Below are 24,756 nucleotides of genomic sequence, written 5' to 3'. Positions count from 1 at the left end.
TAAATCATCTACTATATACCCAAATACCTACAACTTGGTCAGAGTCATATATTAAATCAAATCTACAGATTCATATTCAAAATCTTGATCTACAAATTCTCTCTCAAAATCAACGTATTTATATGATATTCATGGACAAGTTTATTAATCTATCCTTTTCCATCTTCATATCCTAGACATCATAATCAAATTGGGGTTTTCATCGACCAAGATAAATGGCGGTGGTGGCCGGAAGTTTTTTCACTGCCTCCATCGATGGTGGTGGTGGCCGAAAGTTGTAAGCTTTACTAGGTTGTTTGTTTAGCATCATCAGTTCTCCGCTGTCAACATCACCACCATCATCGTTGCCACCATTTCGGGCAACAAAATCTAACCCCAAATGAACGAAATCAAGCAAAACCCATATCATAAAATCAATAAACAAAAGCTATACGATCTGTACATGTTGTTGATTTTCTAATTTCAACTTCATTTTAAACTTGTAAGTTTTAGTGGATCGTGAGATGGTAGAGGTGGGATGATGTGTGGAAGTGGAGGTGGTCTGACAACGGTGGTCTGTAATGACCATACGAGATTTTCCGATGGAGTGAGTTGAAAGTGATGATCAGAAATATGTTTGTTTTGTATTTTAGCGTGTGAATTTGGCATTGCTTATTGTGATGTGGGGATTCAATTGTGTGTATGAGTAAAGGAATTGTAATGAAGTTAAAGAATTTTTCGAGAGAAGTGGATTTGAGTTTAAGCCAATTGGGTGGGGGGATTTTTGGTGTCTTGGTACTTCACTTTTGGAAAAGAAATGATGGTTTAATAAAAAAAAATTTGACCGAGAATTTTTGATTTTTTCAAAAACTTCGAGTTTAGTCAGAGAACTTATGATTTGGTGTTGTCGGAGAAGATGATGTTGCTGGAAAAAATGGTGTTAGGTTACGTTTATACAGGAGTGATGACTTGGCGGCTTATGTGGTAGTACACATCATTAATTTTATCTATATAAATAATCTGAAATTAAATAAAAATTAAAAGTTGGCTGATTACCTATACGGAACCCCACAAAAGATGTTTTAACCGGGGTTTTTCCTCACAATAGAAACTTATTTTGTTTGAACCTCACAAAAACAAAAGTGTCAAAGTAGGAGTACTTTCCAAGCAATTAGCCTTTTTTTTAAAATCTCTATGGTGGTTCAGATTTTATTTTTTTTTGTTTTTTTTTAATGACGAACAAATGCTTATACAGCTAATCAGCAAGACTGCAAAAATGTGTACAACTAATTAGCAACATATTTGTAAAACTAATTAATGGCATCTCTTAAATACAAAATAGTTTAAATTGTTTTGGCCGGATGAAACTGTTTTCTGTAATTTTACTTTTATTTTTGGTTAATTTGATAAATAATAACGGAGTCGATTCAATATTAATTTTGGTTTTCTTAAGGTCAACTCATATTATATTTGGTTTTTTAAGGTCAACTCATATAAAAAGGTCTCCGATGAGGTTTCAAGCAATTAATTTTGGTGTTAATGAAACTTGAATTATCTTTTTTTTTTGGTCATTTGAACAGATGACTTTCTTATCGTGAAGTTACAAAATACCTATCTCAACTTCTTGGACCGAAGGTTATTGAGCTAGTCTGAAATACCTCTTAAACATGTCTAAAATTTATACGTAAGGCAAACTCGTTTGAAGTATAAGTTTGGCTCAGATAACTCGAGAACATATATCGTTCTTCCACGATTCAAAAGGGTTGGCACATTTGCAAGCTTGGCCAGATATGTCAACAGTTATTATAGTCAAAATAAAAGCTTCTTCAAAGGTTTATAGCTAGGTTTATGAGCTCGCATAACTTAATGATTTGCAACCCCCTGTAAAACCATGAGTTTTGTAATTTGATTTTCTTTGGTTGCAAATAAATTATGGTTAAAATAAACCGATGATCGAAGTTAAATTATAATAAATATTTTTTTAAATTATAAAAAAAAAATTTTAACACCTACCTTTTATATGTTTTATTGATTGTAAATAAATAATTAATTACGATAAAATCTCGATGATGGTCAAGAAAAGCTCGGACTACGCTTTCCAAAGGTTATCACAACAATATTTATTTAGTAGTAACGAACAATAAAAACAAGTATGCAACTACGTAAAACTTAAACTTATGTGTGACAAAAGACTGTCATGTACGTACATATCATCTCATAGGCTTTATAACATAAAATTGCTTAATCAGTTGGGAGAGGTTGTCGGTTGGCCATGGTGTCTTTTTCATCCTTATGTTTAGCATCAGCAACGTGTCGAGCAGCCGAAAATAGATCAACAGGGTCCGATTCCGCAATCACACCTTTGTTTTGCTGTTGGTTAGCCTGAGAGATTTTGTTAGCGGCCGAGAAGAGATCAACGGGTTCGGAATCCGCAATCTTGCCGGCTTCTAAGGGAGTTCCTGCTTTGTATGCAACTCTTAACGATTCATCTTCTGATAGTTTTGCTTGTGCTGTTCCATATTTAATATCGCCTTTGTTTTTAGCCATTCTTATTATTGAGTTGTTGAATTTAGAGGACTAGTTTTTGAGTTAAATATAACGGCGCGATAAAATAATTTTAAAGTGACTAGTTTGGTACTTTGTAGTTTGGTGTGGTGGTATATGTCATCTAGTTAGTGAGACATGTGTCAATATGTGGCATTGTTGTTGGATGCATACGTGGCTTGTTTTAATCTTGACATGTCCTACAAAAAGATGGTTTAATTGGGAAGCTTTTCTCTTTACTAAGTTATCCGGATATCGTGATTTTTTTTTGGACTTAGATGTAACGGCCTAATCATCATATCGGTCGACTCGAATCAGATTTTTGTACCATTGACCAGTTTTGGCCATTTTACTTTCTTGATGACAAAATATTTATTTCCCTAAGGTAGTATTCGTATTTATTTCCACATAAGATAGTTTAGTTCAATATTTTTGATGTATATTTTTTGAGATGGTGATTTATAAACATCAAATTTGCACTATACTATAAAAAGCCTTAGAAAATGTTGTAGTATTATTTTGACAAATGTATACAATTATGTTTCTTGTTGGGTACCGATTATATATGATGTGTTGATAACTTTTTTCGACTAACACGTGATTTATCATAGCCCTATCTTTGATAACTTTGGGGTGGAATGTGTACTCGATTTTGTAAAACTAGTGTCGATATCTTTATTGATACAATATTTAGATGATAGTTGAATGTTTATGTGTATGCCTTCGGGAAGCTCCCAGGGCATTGTGATTCTTGATTGATTGATAGATTATCTAATGGGAAGCGCCCCTGGCAATCTGACGAGATACACCCCAGTTATTAATCATATAGCGGGGTTTTCTAATGGGAAGCGCCCCTGGCAACCTTATGGGAAGTGTCGCGAGCAATAAGACTAGGCAAGTTGTCTAATGCAAGCGTCCCTAACAACTTGGCCTCATTGGTACCAACTTGTGGTGATGATTTTGATCATGTTTTTTATTACGTTGATTTATTGATTTGATTGATTGTTTGATGGTATGATGTAAGTAGTGATTTGTTGTTGTCAAACCCAAGATCTGTTGGCCTAAAGGAAACACGCATTCCCATGCGTGTTCTCCAGCCTAGCTCTATAAATATAGATGTGTGGTTCACGTATTAGATAGAGAACATAGCAAAAGCATGTGACTAAAAAAAGCAGAATATAGGAATTGTAAGACTTGTACTACTAGAGCCTAAGAACTCTCAAATAAAGTTTCACAAATCACGCAGACTCCGCAAAACACACACTCGTGGTGATTCGATTTAGGAAGTAAGATACATATTTGGTATTCTTGTTCTTAAAATTGTTGCACCATTAACCAAATACGAATGTTTATATTTATGCATATTACACAAAAATGATATATAAATCTTGGGTTATCTTGGGAATCCCGCACCCCAACATATCCTTAATTTATCTCGTTTTTGTTGGTCTATAAACGAGGGCGATCTTTCACTTTGTATTAATGAGATCTACATTGTCTCGAAGCTAAACAACCAGCAAAAACCCAGTTGCAAGAATACCAAGAATTACCCATACTATCTTCACTAATTTATAAACCATATGCCAGAACCATTACATGAAACTGAATTGGAAAGAGACCCAACCTTAGCATTTAATTCCTTGGGATCACTATTCATTGGAAAAAGCTCGTCTAGCTGCTCAAAGTTTGCCATAAAAGGCTTCTCGATGGCACGACCCATGAAAACATCGATATTATCTGTAAAATTAATAAGTTCCTCCTTGAAAATCTTTACCTCCCCAACAAATATCAAATATACGAGTATTGTTGTTGTCAATTCACTCGAATCTAAAATGGTAGTTTTCAAAGCATTGCAGGTTTCTATGGTGGCAACACCAAAATCGGTATTCACCGATGAACGAGAAAGTATCAAATCGAAATCTTTATTTTCACTTTCAACGTTGGGAAGAACCAAACAGTTTAGTACGTACCTAATCATGCTTCGAAAACTACTATGTCAGATGCAAGTGAATTGATAGCAATTGTACAGGCATATCTGATATTTGCTGGGAGGTAAAGGTTTTCACAAAGGAACTTATTAACTATAGATAATATTGATGTCTTCCTGCACCGTGCGATCGAGGAGCGTCTTCCAGCAAAATTTGAGCAGCTAAGACAACTTAATTCCATTGAATAGTGATCCCAGGGAAACAAAGGCTTAGGTTGGACCTCTTTCCAATTTAGTTTCATGTGATGGTTCTGCATTCTTGCATATGGTTTATACAATATTGAAGATAGTGTGGGTAATTCTTGGTATTCTGGCAACTGATTTTCGAGACAATGTAGATCTCAGGAATACAAAGAGTGCTCTCGGCATCTACGCAACCTTGATTTCGATGTCGATTTTCGGGTTTGTCAATTCCTTATCTAACTCCCACATGAAACTAAGTACCAAAGAGTTTATAGTCCTGTGTAAATCTTTTTCAGGTCTACAATGAGGGTTGTGAAACTCGGCTGATACAGCGGATTTCCTGGAATCAGATCATGTATCGGCCGGCTACCAATTCGAGTTTTCCGGACTCAAACTAAAACCTGGTCAACAACGGTCAATGGTGGAACATAGCGATGGTGATAAAAAATTTTCCGGTGGATGAAGAAAAGAGGGGAAAAATTAAAACAAATAAAAAGAGGCTAACCGTACGCTAGTGATCACGGTGGTGGCTTCATTATAAAGAAGAAGAGTTTGACTTTCTATTAGGCAATTGCTAGCGTCCAACCAAGCTTTGATGAAGAAAATAGAATATAAGAGAAAGATATAATAAATGTGAGGAGAGAAAGAGACAGAGATAAAGGTTGATATTTATAGCTTGTTAGACAACCTTAGATATTATAATAAGTTAGTAATACTTATTTTTCATTTTCATCCCTTTGATTTTGTCTTAGTTTTACCTTTTGAATTGAATTGAATTGAATGTTATATTTAATATATACTTATATATCCTTATCTAACTCAATTTGTTTTTTTTTTCCAAAAGTCATATAAGATTACAAAGTTTATCATTTTTGTTTAATAAATTTGGTTTTTTTTTTGTTTGTGTTTATAATCTATCTTTATACATATAATTTCCATATCTATTATTTTTGTATAGAAAAAACTCAATCCAATTATTTCCCGCTCTGATACGAGTTTTAAAGAAAATTCTGACTCCTCCCTTGCCTAACCGATCCCAAGTTCCCAACTTTGTTTACAGCTCATACGAATCCTGTTGTGTCATTTTAATTTGGAAAATGATATTTGTATCACAAGTTCTCATTAATGTACCATAGTTATGCGTAATCTATTTGTACAGTGTACTAACTTGTATAATAATGTGGTAACTCAATAAAAAACCATGGTACCAATATCATCTCCCTTTTAATTCCTTGGATGGGAATAGCAGCCGTGAAGAGACTAAAAACATATGAAGATAAGCTTTACGGTTTTGAAAAAAGAGAAAAAAAACCATAAGCAACTTTTGTTAACAAATGGAGAAAATGGTAGTATGTGCTATGGACAAGGTATAGGCTATGTAAGTGGACATGGTAGGCTCTTACTTTACTAGGCATTAACTTTTAGTCCCCACCAACAACTTGTTTACTTTCGTTTATTATACCTTTATTTATTTTCAGTAACTTTTTTTTCCAAATATACAGTCGGTTGCATTTAATTTTTACAACCAACAATTGTACTTTCATTAATGTATAATAATGTCCAGTGACAATAACATTTAATTTCCACCACTAACATTTTTAACTCTAACCGTATAAGAAAAAAACATTAATGAATTAAAAAATACATTAATGAATGACGAAAAGAATAGCTGAGTAGTGGACTTAAAAACGAAAAAAGTAGCTGAAAAAAAAAAATCTCATCCATCTATGGATTTTTTGGTGAAAATAACACAAAAAGATTATATTACTGCAAAATGAAAAATGAAAGCAAATTAATGATTATGGGATCGATGATATCTTATCTTAGGATACACAGAGTAATGAGGTAAAGCAAAAAGCTAATTAGTAAATGAGTGGCAAATGATGGATTTGACATTAAGTTTCTTAGTTTTGAAAGACTAGTTATTGTACTAGAAAGAAAAACATATATAAAAAAAAGTTCCTCATATCTATATGTTATTCAACAACTTTTTTTTGTTCGAGGTTCAAGAGGAAGAAGAGAAGAGGAACCACCACCCAATGATGGTTTTATGAAAGTATGGTCACCGGAGGCTAATGAATTAAAACCTAAAAAACTTATTGTTTTTCAATTCAAGGTGTTATTTAGTTCTACATTTGCTAATTCATAGGTTGATAACCTTTTTTCCAAACAATAAAATAAAATCTCAAATTGTAATAACTTTTATAATCAAAGCCTCTCATCATTACTCTAATAGGTATTAACTTTTTACTGGTAAGGTTCTGCCTCTTTTTTACGTAATATGCTTAACAGTTGAAAACTTAATATATTCAGTTAAATTTTATGTTTCTTTTTTAATTTAATAAACAAAAATAACCTAATTACCTATTTTTTACTTGATATATAAATAAATTAGTTTTACTTAACATTTAATGACTGAAAATAAAACCGGGCCCTTTCCTCTACTAGGTATAAGTGTTTAATCCTCACCAACAACTTGTTTACTTTTATTTACTATATTTAATGTCTTTATTTGTTGTCAAAACATATACTTTACTGACAATAACATTTAATCCTTACAACCAGGAATTATACTTTCATTAATGTATAATGTCCTTTTATACTAATAATAACAAAATTTTAAAATATAACCATATAAGGAAAAAAACATTAGTGAATAAAGAAATACATTAAGTGAAATGTAAAAACAAATGAAAAAACCATTAACTAGATGACCCTAAAGAGATTGGTAAACATGCAAAAAGAGATTAGAAACACATGTCAATTACAATAAGCTCCAAGACATATGAATAATCCCTGACTTCAGAGATTTTATCATTAGTATTCATTAAAAATGTTTTTGATACAGGGTCAAAGAAGCCTCTCATCTTTCTTTTACATGTATAATTTTATATGTAAATGTCTTTTTTAAGGCATTAACTTTTAATCCATGCCAACAACTTAGTCTACTAGGATTTATAATATATATATTTATATTAATATTTAACTAGATGACCAAGATACTATTAATTATCTAAGTACACGACGATCTAGATATTTTTTCATATTTTGACTGTTAAAACCTGTGAAATAAATAACAATAACTTGTATTAATTCCGATAAGCTTCAAGATATAAAAGTAATCCCCGACTCTAAAATTCGTGCTACTGGTTTATACTTTGAGTGTTATGATGCATGTTTAAAAAAGCTGCAAAGACAAGATTTTTTTTGAACATTCCGCAAAGACAAGATACCAACATATTACAACATAAGTCATTAAATGTTAACTATCATAAGTCAAGCAATATGTATACCCATGTCATTAGATATTTATTATCAGAATTTTGAGTTTTTGGATCCTAGTTTGGATAGTGATCTTTTGGTGTGTGATCTTATGACCTGGGAGGCCGTGGACAACATGGTGCTGAGTAACGAAACAGGCTAGCACGACAGCACCATTAGATTAAAAAGCACCAAGGCAAACGCCTTCTTAATCATCCCTCCATTTTAATTTCATTTTGAGGAAAATTCACATTTATTTTAAAGAAAATGTAACAAATGGTTCTTGTGGTTGTCAATATTCGCATTTATTTACCTTTAATCAAGGAACTGATTGCAATGGGAAAAAAAACATACGGGACAAAATGCGAATACCAATGTCCAACAACCACAAGCATCATTTGTGACATTTTCTTTTTATTTTATCGTATCTATTCGTATAAACTATAAGAATATCCATGCAATAGAGCGACGATAGTGTTTAGACAGCAAGTTGTGTAAGGTAATTGATTTATAGTGGATAGCGTAGATATTTTTGTAGTTAAAGGTAAATGATGTAAACAAGTAAGAAAACATATTTTTGCACTTTCAATATGTTTATAGTTTTTATACTCGTATAATAGTATAAATAGAATCAGCTTTGTTATTTTAACATTTTTTGCCAAATTCTTAACAAGAGTTCATCAACCATTATTTAATAAACTCAAAAATAAAAAATGGCTAAACTAAAAAGTTTTATAACCTGGGAGAGCTTAAGAATAGAGGCTTGTTTGGTCGTTTCAATCTCACATCTATAAATATATATAAAATAGAAACCACAATTTATAATTAAAGAAGTATGGACATTTAGATAAAGTTCAACTTTTAATTAGAGCCATAAATCAAATGAGAAAGTCATATACCTTATTTACCTTATTTAGATTTAATTTTATTTTAAAATTTTAAATTATTATTATTTTCTTATTTAAGTTTATAGACATTAACAATTAATGTTTTTAATGATATAATTATGGAATCTAATATTTTTATACTTTAAATCATTTTTTATCTTTAAAATTAATTTTTAATTTTTTACCACAAAATTTTCCTTTTCTTTAATGTAATATGTTTTTATTAAATTATATTTTTATATAGGATTTTTATTATATCACGAATAAAATTTGGTTATAAGATTTTTATTATATAACGTTTTTATTAAATCAATGTTTTGAAAATCGAACTGGATGTCAAACTGGCCTTTTTTTTAAAAAAAAAATAAAAAAATATGGAGTTTATAGTAAGTTATCACAGTTATATATCTAAAAAATAATTGTATGAAATTGCAATGCTATTATGCATAATTTTAGGTTAGATTAAAACAACATGTGATATATAGATTGATAATTAAATTGCTTAGTAATTTTAGTCTATAACTAAACTATTCGAGCAAAATATTAAACCACAAGTACAATGACAATGCAGACATATTCGCATGAAGGAAAAACATCCAAATAAACGAAAACCTTACTTAGCGAGACTTCTAAAAGATGATGTATCAATTTTTCAACTATCTGGTCAGTGTCAACCTGTATCTAAATGACCACTACTGTAACTTCATGACATTATAAAAATTTAAAATGTCATTAATTATGTATGTTTCCCGTATATTATGCTGGTAATAATCTAATTACTCAATAACTGACGTGTCTGCATTCCACCATTAAAACATAAAATTCTAGCATTTTTTTTAAAAACAATAAAACTTCAATCCAATAGTTAGTAAACATAAACAAATGGGTTTTACTTTTACAGCTAAAACACAAAATAATATTTTTTAGAATGACATAAATTTTACTAGCAAAACACTAGTTGCCGTAAAAGCTAAACACTAATAAATTTAATAATAACAAGCAACGTTACGTTCAGCAACCAAATGCCTCACCAAGAACTGGGTGGTGCAGTGTTTGATTGCCATGTAGGATTCGGGGTCGAGGGAGAGGTATGTAGTAATTTGTCGGTCATAATCCTTTTGGGGGCCGATACGAATTAAAGCCAACCAAAACCAATTCTGGTCTTGTCTGTGTTTGGTCGGTACAGGTACTTGGTAGAAACATCTTATACCTAACCCAGTGTCAATACGTATGTGAAACTGTGAAAGCCCACAAATACAAAGATTAACTGGAGATACTGATTGGTGCAATGCGAGGCTCAGTTGTTTTGCCTTTGTAGTCGGTAACCAAACTGGATGCATATAATTGGATAAACTTATAGCATTGAAGGTCTGAATTGGGTTATGAATGCATATAATTTTTTTAGAATAACATTGAAGTTCTTTTGTATAAGTTTAAACTATACTTTTTTTTTATTTTCGAAGACTCAAGCCAGATTTTGATCAAAAGCTTTACTAGCATCCTAAAAACTCCAGCATGAAGATGAGATAAATTGATATAAAAAAAACATTAGTCTCTCTCTTATAGACAGGTTCTCATAAGCAGCCCTTCCCCATTCAAGGCTCTCATAAGATTCATACTGAAAGCCAAATGACGATCAAATTTAAAGTTGAGATTAGCTGCACATTAGAGGGAAGAAAAGGTACATCAAAAGTGGAGACCGGACAACATATGTAACAATGTGTAAAAATGGCACGCGTTCAGGCTTTTGACCTCAACTACATTTTCACATCGACAATCAGATAACTTTTAATAACACAAAGATCGTCTCGGCTTTCATGTAAAATCGTCTAACAACCGCCTAATTCCAAACTATATCCTGAATCATAAAACAAGAACCAAGCTCGGTCTAAAGATTTGACAAGGATTTAAGTAATTAAACACAGCAAACACTAGTGATTCAAAATGATAAGTTCAACTCAAAATGTTAAAACCCCAAGACAGTAGTATTCGGGTAAAGCATAAGGAAAAACAGAAATTAAAGATAGCAAGCATGCAGAAACTAACTAGACTATATAATAAAGCTTCAACCCAAAGATCCATCTTTTACATACAAACTCCAAAGAGACGATGTGCATGAAGAAAGATTGGAAGAAGCCATCCTACACAGCCTAATCGTCTACTTGGATCTTTGCCTCATCTTTCGGCGCTTCCTCTTTAGCCTCCTCATTCTCTTCTTCTTCCACTACAAATACCAATGATTCAATAATCAATTTAAACTTGATAAATTCAATACAAAAATCCCAATTACAAAACAATTTTGCTACATAGAGACAAGATCAATCCGATCGTTTAAAAGGCTACTCAAGTTCGGTGGCTTTCAAAATCAAACACAAAGTTACAACTCAAATAGTTTCACGAGCGTTCATCTCAGCTTATTCTAATGTTTGTTTGATGATTAAAGTCAAGCAAGCTATTCAAGCTTCACGACTCGCGCAAGCCCAGCTGGCTTACTTAAAGCAAGTTTTATTAGTTTTTGGGAAAAACCAATATACTGCTAGAAAATCACATGTTTGAATATAAAATCTCTCCCCTAAAAATCAACCCCTTAGTTTTTATACTCGTAGATTAGTTTATTAAAAGTAAAAAAATGAGATTATTTGAGCTTGAGTTCAAATAATTATTAATCGTTTACGAAATGAAATATAGTTATATAAAATTCAAAATCACAAACTCAAACAATAACTAATTTTTTAAAGCTAGAACACAAAGTTTTTTAAAGTTATCCAGAGTACGAGTCGACTCAGGCCGAGTGATTATGAAGCGAGTCGACTCAGGCTGAGTGATTATTAAACGAGCCGAGCCTAAATTTCCTAATACTTGACTCTGATTGTTAATTTCTAAGACCTTTATGATTTTATCTTTCGAATTTATAAAAAGTCACATGAAAAAAAGTTGTTTCTTCAAGCAAATAAAATTCACAAAAATAAACACAAATATAAACAAATCATAAATAAATTGATACCAACAAAATAAACACAAAATCCAAAAATTATAAATAAAGTGATACCAACAGATCAAAACAGACTTGAACCACATATGAAATTATAATAACAATGTTTACATAAAAAGAGTCACATATGTATTAGTTAATTAAAAGTGATTACCTTTGAAAAAATATGTAACTAAATATAAAACAAACCAAACATACTATAGATACAGATATATATACATATATATATATATATATGAATAAATAATTTTACCTTAGCACGCATCTTGATTCAAGTTGTTTTTTGTGAGATCTTTCGGTATTGATATTGGTTTAGGGTGTTAGAGGAGAGCGGCGAATGGAATTGTGGGTGTGATAGAATAGAAATGATTTATATTTTATAGCTAGGGCAACCCTACTTGTTTTATTTTGGGCCTTCAACTAAAACTAAAGTTATTCTTCACAATTTTTTATTTGGGCTAACTTTTCATCATACTTGTTGTCACTAATGAGCTAATTGATAAATAAACCAGTTTTTATAGGAATTTGTATTTTTTTCTTTCTTTGATAATGCGGTTAAATAAATGAAACTAAAATTGTGTTTGGCAAAATATAACTGACCGTTTAAGTTGAATAGAGAGTCACACAAATCCTTTTATAGTTACGAGAGTAATTACCTATGCGTTGCGATGGTGAGATGGTGGGGGTGATAGCTAGGTTATAAAGTGTGATAGGTCATAGGAGTTGATATGTCAAAGAGTATGATAGTCAAATGCGTTAGCCGTACGGGCTCCGTCCGGATTTTAAAATTCGTCGAAAGTATATCGAATGACATCCCTAATGAAAGAGCATGAAATTTTAAGAACACTCATATAATTTTTATAATATATCGATGTACGGTTTTTGACATAAAAGATTTTGAATGAATTCGAGGAATAAATGATTTATGGAGAAGAGAAAAAAAAAATGATTGATTGAGATTTGAGGAGAGAGAAAGGGTAATATAGTTATTTTAGATAAACATTGAATAGATATGGGACATTTTGGGAAAGTAAATGTTGAAACTTAAAATTTAGACAGGAGGAATTTGCTTTATAATATAATATAGATACACTACCAATTAAATATTATACAGTAAAAATCTTAAAACATATATATTACTATACGGATTATCACCTATGTGTTTATCATGATATCATTTTCAAAGTAATTTTTTTTTTTTTTTACCTATTTGTAAAGATATGATTGTGTACATCTTACATCTTTCATATTTAATCTTTTGACAAGCCACTCAAAAAGTATTATAACATACACTGATACACGTTATTTAAAAGTTAAGTGTATATATATGAAAGAAAGTGCACAGTTAGTTAATTTTTAAATTTAGAGCATAGTTTTTTTTTTCTTTACCTACTTATTTTCACTTGATTAAGATATTAGATTAAAGTTTTATGTATTAGGACTTTGATCTTTGTATAGATACAAAATTTATCGAACCAAAACTGATTTGCATTCTGCGATAGAATTGAACCAAACAAAACCAATAAATATAAATATAAATATTTGCATATATATCTTTAATAGATTGGAGAAAAATAAGGATTTATTATTCACTCAAAATATGGGCCTAAAACCCACCATAATTAGTGTTCACATAATAGCATAGTTTTGAACCTATTGTGTAATTAGTTACTTGTCCGCACAATGCGGCGGTATGGTGGTGGCAGCAATGGGTTGTGGTGGCAATGGTGAATGTAGTGGGATGGTTATTAATATAAAGGTAATTGATATAAAAGGAGATATTGTGATTACATTAAGAATTGAATGATGTATGTTTTAAAAAGTTTTATTAAAGGTATTAGAGGTATATTAAGTGAATATATTTAAATTAGGGAATAAAAGATGGATAATTTGGATAGAATCTCCTTTTTAAAAGAAATAAGAGACTTAAATGCTTTAAAAGGTAGTTAAGATAAGATTAAGATGTGTAAATTCTATTTGGAAAAATATTGTTAAACGAGATCAATGTGTAATTAAACTAATAGTCCACGATCAAATTCATTGGTTTTTAGACTTTTGAGATCGACGATTTCACTAAAAGTCTCAAAATCAGAGCTCACTGGGACACCAGGTAAATGTTTTGGGGATAACTAAGAAAATATTCATGAAAATGAGAAGGAATATCCGTTGAGTATACTTTTTAGTAAAAGACTTCTTTTCCGAATAACTTTAGAAAAACTAATCAATTTTATGGATCCATTACTATTGTTAAAAAAACAAAATATATATCATGCTAATATATAAGGAAGTTTAGTTTTTCAATATTTTTGAAGTATTTCTTGTGAGGTCATTTATACGTGCAACCATCTAAATGTAAATTGCATTATAGGTTGTCGTATATAACATACAATACAATGCTATATAAAGCTTTGGAAAAATGTTAGTATAATTTTAAAATATAAACTTTCGTTATAAAAATATAAATGTTAGTAAGGAAAATGTGATTTAGGAGAGAGAAAAGTTAATGTGACAGTAAGGAAGATGAAGAAAGGTGTCGACAGTTGGCAGAGGCCCAATGGCAGCTGATACCATATCATATGAATCATTATCCACACCTGGCCTGGAACTTGCAACAATATGGCAAAATGTCACTGCTTACAAACATTGAACCGACCGGATGAGTTTATCAAATAGAACAGAAAAGAACCCCTCATCTTAAATCCTAATACCTCAGCGTGGTACCGGTATGTGGTAATTTACCGGCCATAATCCTGGTAACCAATAATCAAAAACCAACTCAGGTCCTGTTTGTGTTCTATCGATACGGTACTAGCAATTAGTGGTTAGTTCTAGAGACCTTTTGAGCAACTTTGTAAAAGATACTATTACTAACAAAGTTACAAACGTTGATGCCTCTTTACAGTAAAGCAAATTAGTGGTTAGTTCTAGAGACTTGAGAACAATTGATGCCTCTTTACAGTAAAGCAAATTAGTGGTTAGTTCTAGAGACTTGAGAACAATTCTATACAAGATACTTAAAAAGTTAGGTTAAACTCAAGGGTTTTAGAATCTAAACTAAGAGGTGATTTCTTTAAACCATTTCAACTACATGGTCGGCAGATGACGAACAGAACACATGTAGATACTGGCTATAGCTGTTACCTAAATTACGTTTAGAATCATATGCTATGTTCAGTTCCCGAATTCTCAAACAGGTTAACCTCCAGATTCTGTATCCATATCAACACCACCATTATCACCTGCTAGAGACTTCAATATATTAGTTCGAACAAGTAACTTAATTAAAAAACACCATGATGTAAAATGATAGTAAATAAATAAGTTTGATTTTGCATCAAGCGGCAACCATGAATCAAGTCAAATGCTGCTTTTCACAGTATAAATCAATGCAGAGAAATGAGACATATGAACACTATACCGTTATTGCTTAAAGGACTTCGAGGACTGCAAGCATCCAAAGTTTTCACCCTCGTCAGCATTTTCTTTATATCGATTGAAGGATCTTGTGATGTATGACCATTCCTTTTTCCTTTAAAAACTCCCCAGAGATAATACTTTCCTTGATATCCTGAAAAACTTTTGATATTAGTATAGTAAACAAAAATAATGTAAATTGATTAAGTTCATCATCAATAACTCACTCCAGAACAATGGAGGCAGATATATAGAAGTGAATATCAATAGCTCCGCATTTTTGGTTGAGGTTCTCATTGCTAACCCATCATCCATCATGTATCGAACAAAGCGATCGTAAGCCTTTCCGTTACTGAATCCACCCAAAAAAAATTAGAAATAAAAAATGGAGTACAATCAATAAAGCTCAATAAAAAACTGAAATGGATAAATCATTACACTGGATCTCCTGAAAAAAAGTAGAGGCCTATCTTGTCATCAGATGGCGGAGACTCCTTGAAACTTTTTGGCCAGAGATCACTCTTGGGGAGCATTTCTAGGTGAAGTAGTGCTGGTAGCATTTTTGCTTCTTGAATGACCTGATGACAAGCTTTATTTGAAGCGTGGGCAGCAAATCCTTTAAAAAGAAGATCATTACTTGTCCCAAGAATAGTGATGTCCCCCCTGATCAATGTTGAGAGAGTAAGTAATATAAAAAGAAATAAGATGGTTTTGGCATAATTCATATAACATAAAAATCATCAAAAGGGTAACACGCCTATACAAACATGAATGAGTCTTCCAATTCAGATGTAAAGAAGGTTTAATAATCTGGCATTAAGTATTCATACTTGCATGAAGTATAAAAAAAGTGTTCAGGTATGCATTCGGTTTGGGTAGTTCATTCGCTTTTGACGGATTGGTGAACACCCCGGATCCCATTGTGTAGAATTGAAATTAAACATGTCGACTAGGTAAGAAGTTAGGGAATAGACACATGAATATGCATAACTAAGCAATCCTAGCAGCTTATATAAACGTTAACTAAAAAAAGGTCAAAGTGAAATTGTATAGATACAAAAATGTCAAACATTAACATACTCATATACACAAATACGTCACACATATACGCATACATATGTAGATGGGTCCCAACAGGTATAACATACATGTAATTAAATGGGACAGGGCCGTAAGTTAAGTCGTCAAAAACTTGAACCTAAACATAAAAGCATACAGTACACTTATGAGATGCGAGTCCTACTGGTAATATCTATTTAAAGTAATTGTTAAACATTCCTAGCAGGTTATATAATGTTAAACTAAAAAAGGTCAAAATGAGATGGTAAAAATATAAAAATTTCAAACATTAACATACTCGTATACATATACGCATACATATGTAGATGGGTCTCAACAGGCATAACATACATCTAATTAAATGGGACATGGCCTTAAGTTAAGTGGTCAAAAACTTGAACCTAAACATAAAAGCATAAAGTACACTTATGAGATGCGAGTCCTAATGATGATATCTATTTAAAGTAATTATTAAATACCACTTATAGTTTATAATATCATTTCATTAAAACTTTTTAAAGCAAAACCAATCAAAGCAAACCTGTTTTGGACGCGTTGTTTGGTCTGGTTAATTAAAGTAAAGTAGATGATTAGGATTAGAGGTGGCAAAATGGGCGGGTTTGGGTGACCGGTCAATACGGGTTCGGGTTGAAACGGGTCCGGGTCAGAACGAGTCAACTTCAAAATGGGTCAGAACTGGCCGGGTCAAAACGGATCCGGGCCAAAATGGGTCCGCTTGGATTTGAACATTGTTTAAGTAGAGTATTTATTATATCCAATTGTTATTTTAAGTATTTTTTGTTGTTTCAATGAATATTGATTGTTAAGCATGGAAAAATCATTAAATCATTTTTTTAATAATAATAATAATAATATATAAAATATCAAATACAGAGTAATAACTTTTGGTAGTTTTTGTCATTTCCTTGATTCCCTCACCCTCTTCATTGCAGTCTACATGGACAAATAAGGGACATTCATTTTATTATTGTTTTTTTTATTCATCTTCTACCTTCTATATCGGGAGTATATATCTACTGTATATAAATAAAAAACCCTCCCAAGTTCTTCTCATCTACAGAAGAAAAACGCCTCTTATATTTCATGTTCACATCTGACATGTGATTAACAAGATACAGATACCTGCCCAGTATGACCCGTGTTCCAAGTATTGATGTTTTTTTTTGATCCATTCTAACCCGCATGAGAAAATCTTAACACCCATTATCACCCAAATAACTAAATTAAATACACAGTATGACCCAATCGTACATGTTTGGGCAATAATTGCCGGCTCTAATTAGGATTAAACTTCTTTAAGACCAAGAAAACTGGTTTGGTCTATTTGTTGATCAAAACAAACCAAACCGGACCATTTACACCCCTGTAAGGGGTAAATACATCTCTCTGATATAGGTATTCTGTATACATGATATATTGACTAGTAACAATAATATAGGCTTGCACATAAATAGATCGGAATTCTAACCTCCAAATAGGATCCATATCTGGTTGTGCAAGTGCATATCTATAATAGTCGCCGTCGATAGAATCCACTGACTGACAAATATTAGTGGTTGTTCCATCGTCGCATTCATCAAGAGTAGCTTTTTCTGACTCTTTTTCCATGTGTGGAGAATCAGAATTCAACTTTTCATGCTTACAAGATGGCTTAGATGGCTGAGACCCATCTATTTGATCCTTTGTAGCATAAATTTGGACATTGTAATCTTCCTTTTTCTTAGGAATCAGGAAATTTTCAAACTTTTTCCTGTTTGTACGTTGTTTCTTTGGTATATGGGAAGGAAATACCCATTTTGTTTCATTATTATAATTACCCTCACATTCTGTAATATACTCCTTACAAATTAGCTCTTCTGTCTGTGCTATTAAGGATGATATTTTCTTTTCTTTCTTTTCTTTCTTTTTAGGATGGGTCGACTTTACTTGTAATGAATTTGCAGCGACCACTTTCTTGGATTGCAAAAACTCAATTTTGCAGTCTTCACAATGCCAAATCACACATTCATCACGTGTCTTTGGCATAACAAGTAAACAGTATCTGAATAACAACAGCCAAAAAAAAAATGTTAGAATATAGACCTATATACTTCACACATGTCAGTATGTCTATTCTGGAAAAAAGTTTTTCTTAGTAAAAAATCTCAAAAAAAAAACACAATGTTGGACTATATACTATTACAGATTACAAAAAAATATCATCTTAAGCCCAATCTGAGCACGAATTCTTTTCCTTGGAAAACAAAATTGTTTCAATAAACTTGACACTATCTTGGGCATATGACCCCTACATTCTTCCAAGACGTAGAATACGGCAGAACAGGCACGTTAGAGAATCTAGAAAGTTTTTTTGGTATTCCAATGTAAATTATAAATAAACAAAGACCTGCAGATCACAAATCTATCAAATTATCTACACAGAGAATCATTTATTCACGTTGATAACTTATATTTACTTGATAATGTTTCTCTTTGCAGGATACTTTTGGTCATAGCCCAGCACCCAAAATTAAAAAACATAATGATGAGCGTGAAGGTATGATTGTATGAAGGAGTGTATCTGAGTAACTCATTAGTGCTAATCTTAGTTACAATTTCCAATATACTTCATTTCATGTCAAAGCAATTGATTAGACGAATATCGCTGAATGACCACATTATTCATGAAAAAGACACTAGAGCTTCAAAAGGTCAATACAAGTTGTAAGATTCCATCAAACCAACCGCATTATGAACAACTTACAACTGAAAAAAAAATAGCAATAAGGACACAAAGCATACCTGTGAATGACAGCCTGAAGACACTGACCACAATACACAAAAGCATCAGTGATGCCTCTATCGCCACATGTCTGGCATACAACATCCTAAACCAATAAAGAAAAGAAGAAAAATGATAACTTTTAGCATTTTTCTTTTGAAATAAAAATATAAAATAAAAGATACAAACTCTTTGAAGGATCACACATTAAAAAATAAGAATAATAAACCTACAACAACCATAAACGGGGTATGGGGAAAGAGGGAGTCTTACTTCTACGACAAAGGTAAAGAGACTATTTCCAGAAGGTTCTTTGGCCTTAAAGTGAGAGAGAAAGGTGACCCCTTTGGCCATAAAGTGAGAGTGAAAAGTGAACGTGTGTGGTAAGTGACCGTGCAGAAGAGTATTACATGAATAAAAATATAAATACAAAGTATAACCCAGATAACCAAAAAAATATCCAAACTTTATTAAATTTTTAGTAAATATCCACAAGATCGCGAAACACATGGACAATCACAAAAGTGGTATAATCGCAATTATGTGACATATACAAGCTCCCCTTACCCACCTAACAAAACATCCCTAACAAAAAAAGCCTACTAGCATAAGTGACTGTAAGCACGTAAATAAACATATAAGTATCACATGCAAGCATATATATATATATATAAGCAAATATGAACAAAATAAACATAAGGTCCGGTAATCCTACATAGGCTAAGGGCTCCTAGAGTGCTAGTTTGCATGTGTTATAAAATTCCATGGTAAGTAAGGTCTCACTAGCAAAAACTACCCAAAAAACCCCTAAAAAGGAAACACCTATCCTACTCTTCTCTTGGTTTTAAAAGCACCAAACTGTTAGGCGCAAGCCTCATAGCTTTTTGGAACTCAAGGCCTAGAGCATACAAAAAGCACTCGTTCTTTGGCTTAAGAACTAGGCACAAGCCTGGGAGCTTTTACACAACATGATTTTTATCATTAGTAAGTCATCTTTTTCCCCTAAAATTTTCTTTCTCAACAAGTTGATCTCTTCTTTCTTCCTTAATGGACCAACAAGGGTTTCTTTTCAAACACCAAATTTGATCAAATCCGTACTTAAACAAGACTCTTAATGATGGTGTTTAGGTATTTTACATGTTACAAATACTATAAAAAAGATTCATAAATTTTTTCTTACAAATGTGGTCCCTGCGCACAAAAAGCTAGCCGCTTTGGCGCATCAGAAATGGACCTATCGCTTTTGTGCGCCTAATCCTAGTTCTAAGTGTTCCCATTATAGGTCATGTCTTTCGACAAACAAAACTCCTTTAGGTATTTCGCTATTCTCTCCTCCTACCTCAGTTTAGGCATACCCGATCTCCTTACACCGTTTATTTGGATAGATTTCGGCTACTAAAAAAGCGGAGCTTAGTCCCCCTTCTTAACATGGGTAAAGGATCTCACATTTCAATCATTTAGCTTGTTAACAATGAATCCCGTCGGGATTTTGTCTAGCAAGGTTTCCCCGCATATTCACCTTCGCATCCTATCTCAGCCACCTCAATCCGATATGTTTGAGCTTTCGTCACCCGCTGCATTCCATCCCGTATAGCATAGCCAATCAAACAACCACCATGTACCGTTTGCCTTTCAACTTTAGGGGGTCCTCTTGTCATAATTGACTAGCAGCTCTCCACTATCTTCACACTTTTATTAAACAAACTATCCCTCACCCTTTTCAGCTCTCCACTATCTTCACACTTTTATTAAACAAACTATCCCTCACCCTTTTCCACTTTGCATCTTTAAAAACCTAAAATACCCTTAACTTTCAACACATTTTTAACCCACACACCACATCTACCAAAAATATCCTTAAAATATTTTTCAACCCAATCAATCGAAACTCTCTCTTATTTATTCACTAATTTAAATATTCCAAACTAATGTACCTATAATAATACTCTTAATGAAATTATTTACAACATTCTAACCTTCACCCCTTAAAATAACTACAATAACCATTTTATATCAATTACGTTTATATTAATAACCACTCTTACTGCACCACCACTACCCGTCGCCGCCACATTGCGCGGGTACCCTTCTCGTATCCATGTAACATGTATCAGATGAGCTACTTCTTAATCTATATCTATCCTCCCTAATTTATGTAACACCGATCCCAAGTACCTAAAAGACAACTTAGTGCAAAATGCGCCCTTCAATATGGATGTTATCACACACGTTATGCCCACTCTCATCCTTGTCGAAGTCGCATCGCATGTATTTTATATTTTCTCGGCTCACGCGCAAGCCATTGTGTTTTAGAGTTCCCCTCCATTGTTCAAATATAAGATGTAGATCCTCTGTCATTGAGTATGACACAACAAAAATCAAGAACCACGAAAAGTCCTCGTGTACACTCAATCACTCGTCCAAAATCAACGTAATAAGTGATCAGCCTTGAGCAAGCCCACTTCTAAAGGGAAAAGCTCAGTGTTCCCCAATTGGGTACAAACATCGGTCTTCGATATATCATACATATCTATGATAACACTAATGTAACACTAACATATCCCCACGTCCCACAGACATTCTCAAGCGTCAATAAAAATTTGGTCTGGCCCTATTGCTTTGATCCTCTACATCTTCTTTAGGGCTAACTTGTTGATCTTCGTATCATCATAGTCGTACAAGCATTTACTACGTTCACCTCCTCGTTCACTTCGCAGTGTATTCTTCCCATCTTTTTCCTGATGTCACTTGCCTTCACTATACTCCATCCATATTAGTCTTTGATATAGATTATATTTCCTTCATCTATTTGTCATCTCTCCCTAGTTTTATAAGTCATGAAGATATCATTTTCTCCCTCATAAGACTATAGTTTCCTATACAATTCTTCGTACATGCTTTCTTTTGCTTTAGCTACACTTTCCGTGGATCTCTTTTGGCTTCATTATCGCTCCCTTGCCAACGACCAATCTCCTAGTATCCCATTCCGACTCCTGATAAATTCCCTAAAGCAACTTTGATTTGTCGCAATTTTGATTTGGACCTCTTTGCTAATACACAGGATTCCCTATGCACTTTATGTTGCTTTATGGTTTCGTGACCTCCCATAGGACCTCTTTAGCCGTCTCCTTAATGAACCACTTAAGTGTTCATTGTATATAATGAACTTTCAATCCCGGTTATTGGATGTACCCGATATATGTTGCAACCATATATGTTGCCACGTCCAATTCCATGTTGTTAGTTTCCAAGTTTTGATTGGTTGAATACATCCAATATACAAGATTTAAAGATTCATTACATATAATGAACACCAGAGTAATTTATTACACAACATAATTATTCATGTATTGTTCATTACATTACGAAACTCATAACCCAAAAACTTACATTTATTGAGACGATCCTTTCCGATTTGTTTTCTTATAACTTATAGATCCCTAAACTTTTTAATCTAAAAGTTTAATCTATATGATACTTCAATAAGTTTACAAGTCTATCAACAATTACTTATATTAATATTCATTTTTATAGACGATATAAAAACCAAAGATAACTTAGACTTTTGGTGTTATTATTGTTTGACCCGATCCAAACGACTATAATACCCAAAACATAGCAATCGAAAAGAAAATATGCCCCCCTACCAAAACTTTAAGATACGCCATTGCTAGTGTTGGGAGTAACAATCCTCTTACTTTGCATTCTTTGCATGCCTTAAAGTCGCCTTTACATACCAAGAAAAATTGAGAACCCATACATCTTGATTTAACGAACCAAATCAATACAATTAATTAGTAAAATTAGTTAAAAACCAAGATATGTCTATACTATATTATAAAACAGATTTCCTCTAGATTTTCAATATTAAACTTAAATTTTCAATATTAATTTTAAGTTTCAACATTAACTTCCCCAAAATGCCTCTCCTATTTATTTTATATTTACCTAAAATAACTAAAATACCATTTCTCTCTCCTCAAATCTCAACCAATCATTTTTTTTCTCCCTCCCCCATAAATCATTTTATTGTTCTAATTCATTCAAAATCTTTTATCTCAAAAACCGTAAATCGATAAATTATAAAAATTAAATGGGTATTCTTATAATTTCATGCTTTTTCATTATAGCGGTTATTCCATATACTTTTGACGATTTTTTAAATCCGAGGGCGGAGCCCGTACGGCTAATGGCGGAGCCCCTCAGGATCACCCCATCATCGCCACCGCCGTCGCCGCCATTACATCACTACCCCGCCACCACCTCCATCACCACCGCAACGCGCGGGTACCGTTCTCGTCGATTATAAAGCATATAGCTCATGTTTAAATTTTAAGTTTCTAACATTTACCTTCCCCAAAATGTCATTCCTATCTATTCTATATTAACCTAAAATAACTATAATACCATTTCTTTCTCCTAAATCTTAACCACTCATTTTTTTCTCTCCTCCATAAATCATTTTATTCCTTTAATTCATTCAAAATCTTTTATCTCAAACAGCGTCCGGCGAGTGTTCTTAAAATTATAAAAAATTTAAGGGTGTTTTTAAAATTTCATGCTCTTTCATTATCGAGATCATTCGATATACTTTCGAAGAATTTTTGAATCCGATGGCAGAATCCGTACGGCTACTGGCGGAGCCCGTCAGGTGGATCACCTCATCATTTATTATACAAAAATATAAAACAACTGGAAACATAAAATTAAGAAAGATCATTTATCTTCCTCTTTTGGATCTTTTTCTATGATAGTTATATTTTATAATAATTATGATTTTATAGTTTTAAAGAGTTTTTTATTATAAACCAAGTATTAAAGCATAACAAATAGAACATAAATCTTAACTATCAAATCATAATAAAACTAATATATGAAGAATTCATTCATTAAGCACAAATTTATACATTGATGTATGATGATTTTCATGATGCATATAAAGATTGTTTTGGTTGTTTTATTTAAACTAGATCCCAATTTTAAATACAATAATCATAGAGAATAAAATAAAAGTTGCATCTTCTTTGTCAATATGTCAAAATTAAACAGATGCCATATCAAGATAGCAAAAAAAAATTTAAAAAAAAAAAAAAAAAAAAAAAAAACAGTAATAGTAAAAAAACAAAACAAACAAACCTCTTGTGGGGATGGTTCCATATCATCTGAATTAAAATAAAATAAATTAAATTCGAGGGGGATCTTGATGAAGGAAATCAATCAAGCACGCATCATCTTTATTCAAACTTTTTTGTGAGATCTGGTAATATCGTTGAGTGCGGCAGCGATATATCTGGGAATTGGAATGGAATTTTTTTTTTTTGTTTGTAGATATAGACATGATTTGGGCCGGACTTTGAATCACAATTGTTGTGAGTCATGGACTTTAGTTATCTCATGGGCTAACATGAGGGTTTATGTTGTTCGGTACATTTATATCGAAGAATGCATGGAAGTTTTGTTCGATAATTTTATTTTATCCATTCAAGAGGTCAAAAATCGTAGAAGACAAGTAGTTTAGTATCTTAAACCAAAAATAAAAAATATTAGGATCTAATTTAGAAAAATTTCCTCACAATCTACATATATGTGTCAATTAATTTGTGTCTTTCTCGACCAAAGCGTTCCAACTGAACCAGGACACACTCATAGGTATAGTTCGAGAATTAAA

General features: G+C 32.4%; 2 protein-coding genes and 1 long non-coding RNA gene across 3 annotated transcripts; all 3 read right to left on the bottom strand.

The window, feature by feature from the left end:
• Nucleotides 1-2,130: 2,130 nt before the first annotated feature.
• Nucleotides 2,131-2,940, bottom strand: LOC122594651 (SEED MATURATION PROTEIN 1). Its single transcript, XM_043767081.1, has one exon. It carries the CDS (start codon nucleotides 2,524-2,526, stop codon nucleotides 2,221-2,223), a length of 306 nt encoding a protein of 101 aa, XP_043623016.1. The 5' UTR covers nucleotides 2,527-2,940; the 3' UTR covers nucleotides 2,131-2,220.
• A 7,807-nt stretch (nucleotides 2,941-10,747) lies between these two features.
• On the bottom strand, nucleotides 10,748-12,286 carry LOC122592883. Its single transcript, XR_006322773.1, has 2 exons — nucleotides 12,087-12,286; nucleotides 10,748-11,065 (listed from the first exon to the last, which is right to left on the bottom strand). It is a non-coding gene; the product is annotated as an uncharacterized LOC122592883 (long non-coding RNA).
• A 2,384-nt stretch (nucleotides 12,287-14,670) lies between these two features.
• Nucleotides 14,671-24,476, bottom strand: LOC122593336. The gene is made up of 7 exons (XM_043765731.1): nucleotides 24,225-24,476; nucleotides 19,109-19,194; nucleotides 17,796-18,368; nucleotides 15,686-15,910; nucleotides 15,475-15,599; nucleotides 15,252-15,401; nucleotides 14,671-15,072 (listed from the first exon to the last, which is right to left on the bottom strand). The coding sequence occupies exons 1-7, from the start codon at nucleotides 24,243-24,245 to the stop codon at nucleotides 15,029-15,031; spliced, it is 1,224 nt and encodes a 407-aa protein (XP_043621666.1). The 5' UTR covers nucleotides 24,246-24,476; the 3' UTR covers nucleotides 14,671-15,028.
• Between the last annotated feature and the right edge of the window lie 280 nt (nucleotides 24,477-24,756).

This window comes from Erigeron canadensis, chromosome 3 (assembly GCF_010389155.1).
Source record: "Erigeron canadensis isolate Cc75 chromosome 3, C_canadensis_v1, whole genome shotgun sequence".
Lineage (NCBI taxonomy): Eukaryota > Viridiplantae > Streptophyta > Magnoliopsida > Asterales > Asteraceae > Erigeron > Erigeron canadensis.
This window is presented reverse-complemented; position numbering and strand designations above follow the sequence as displayed.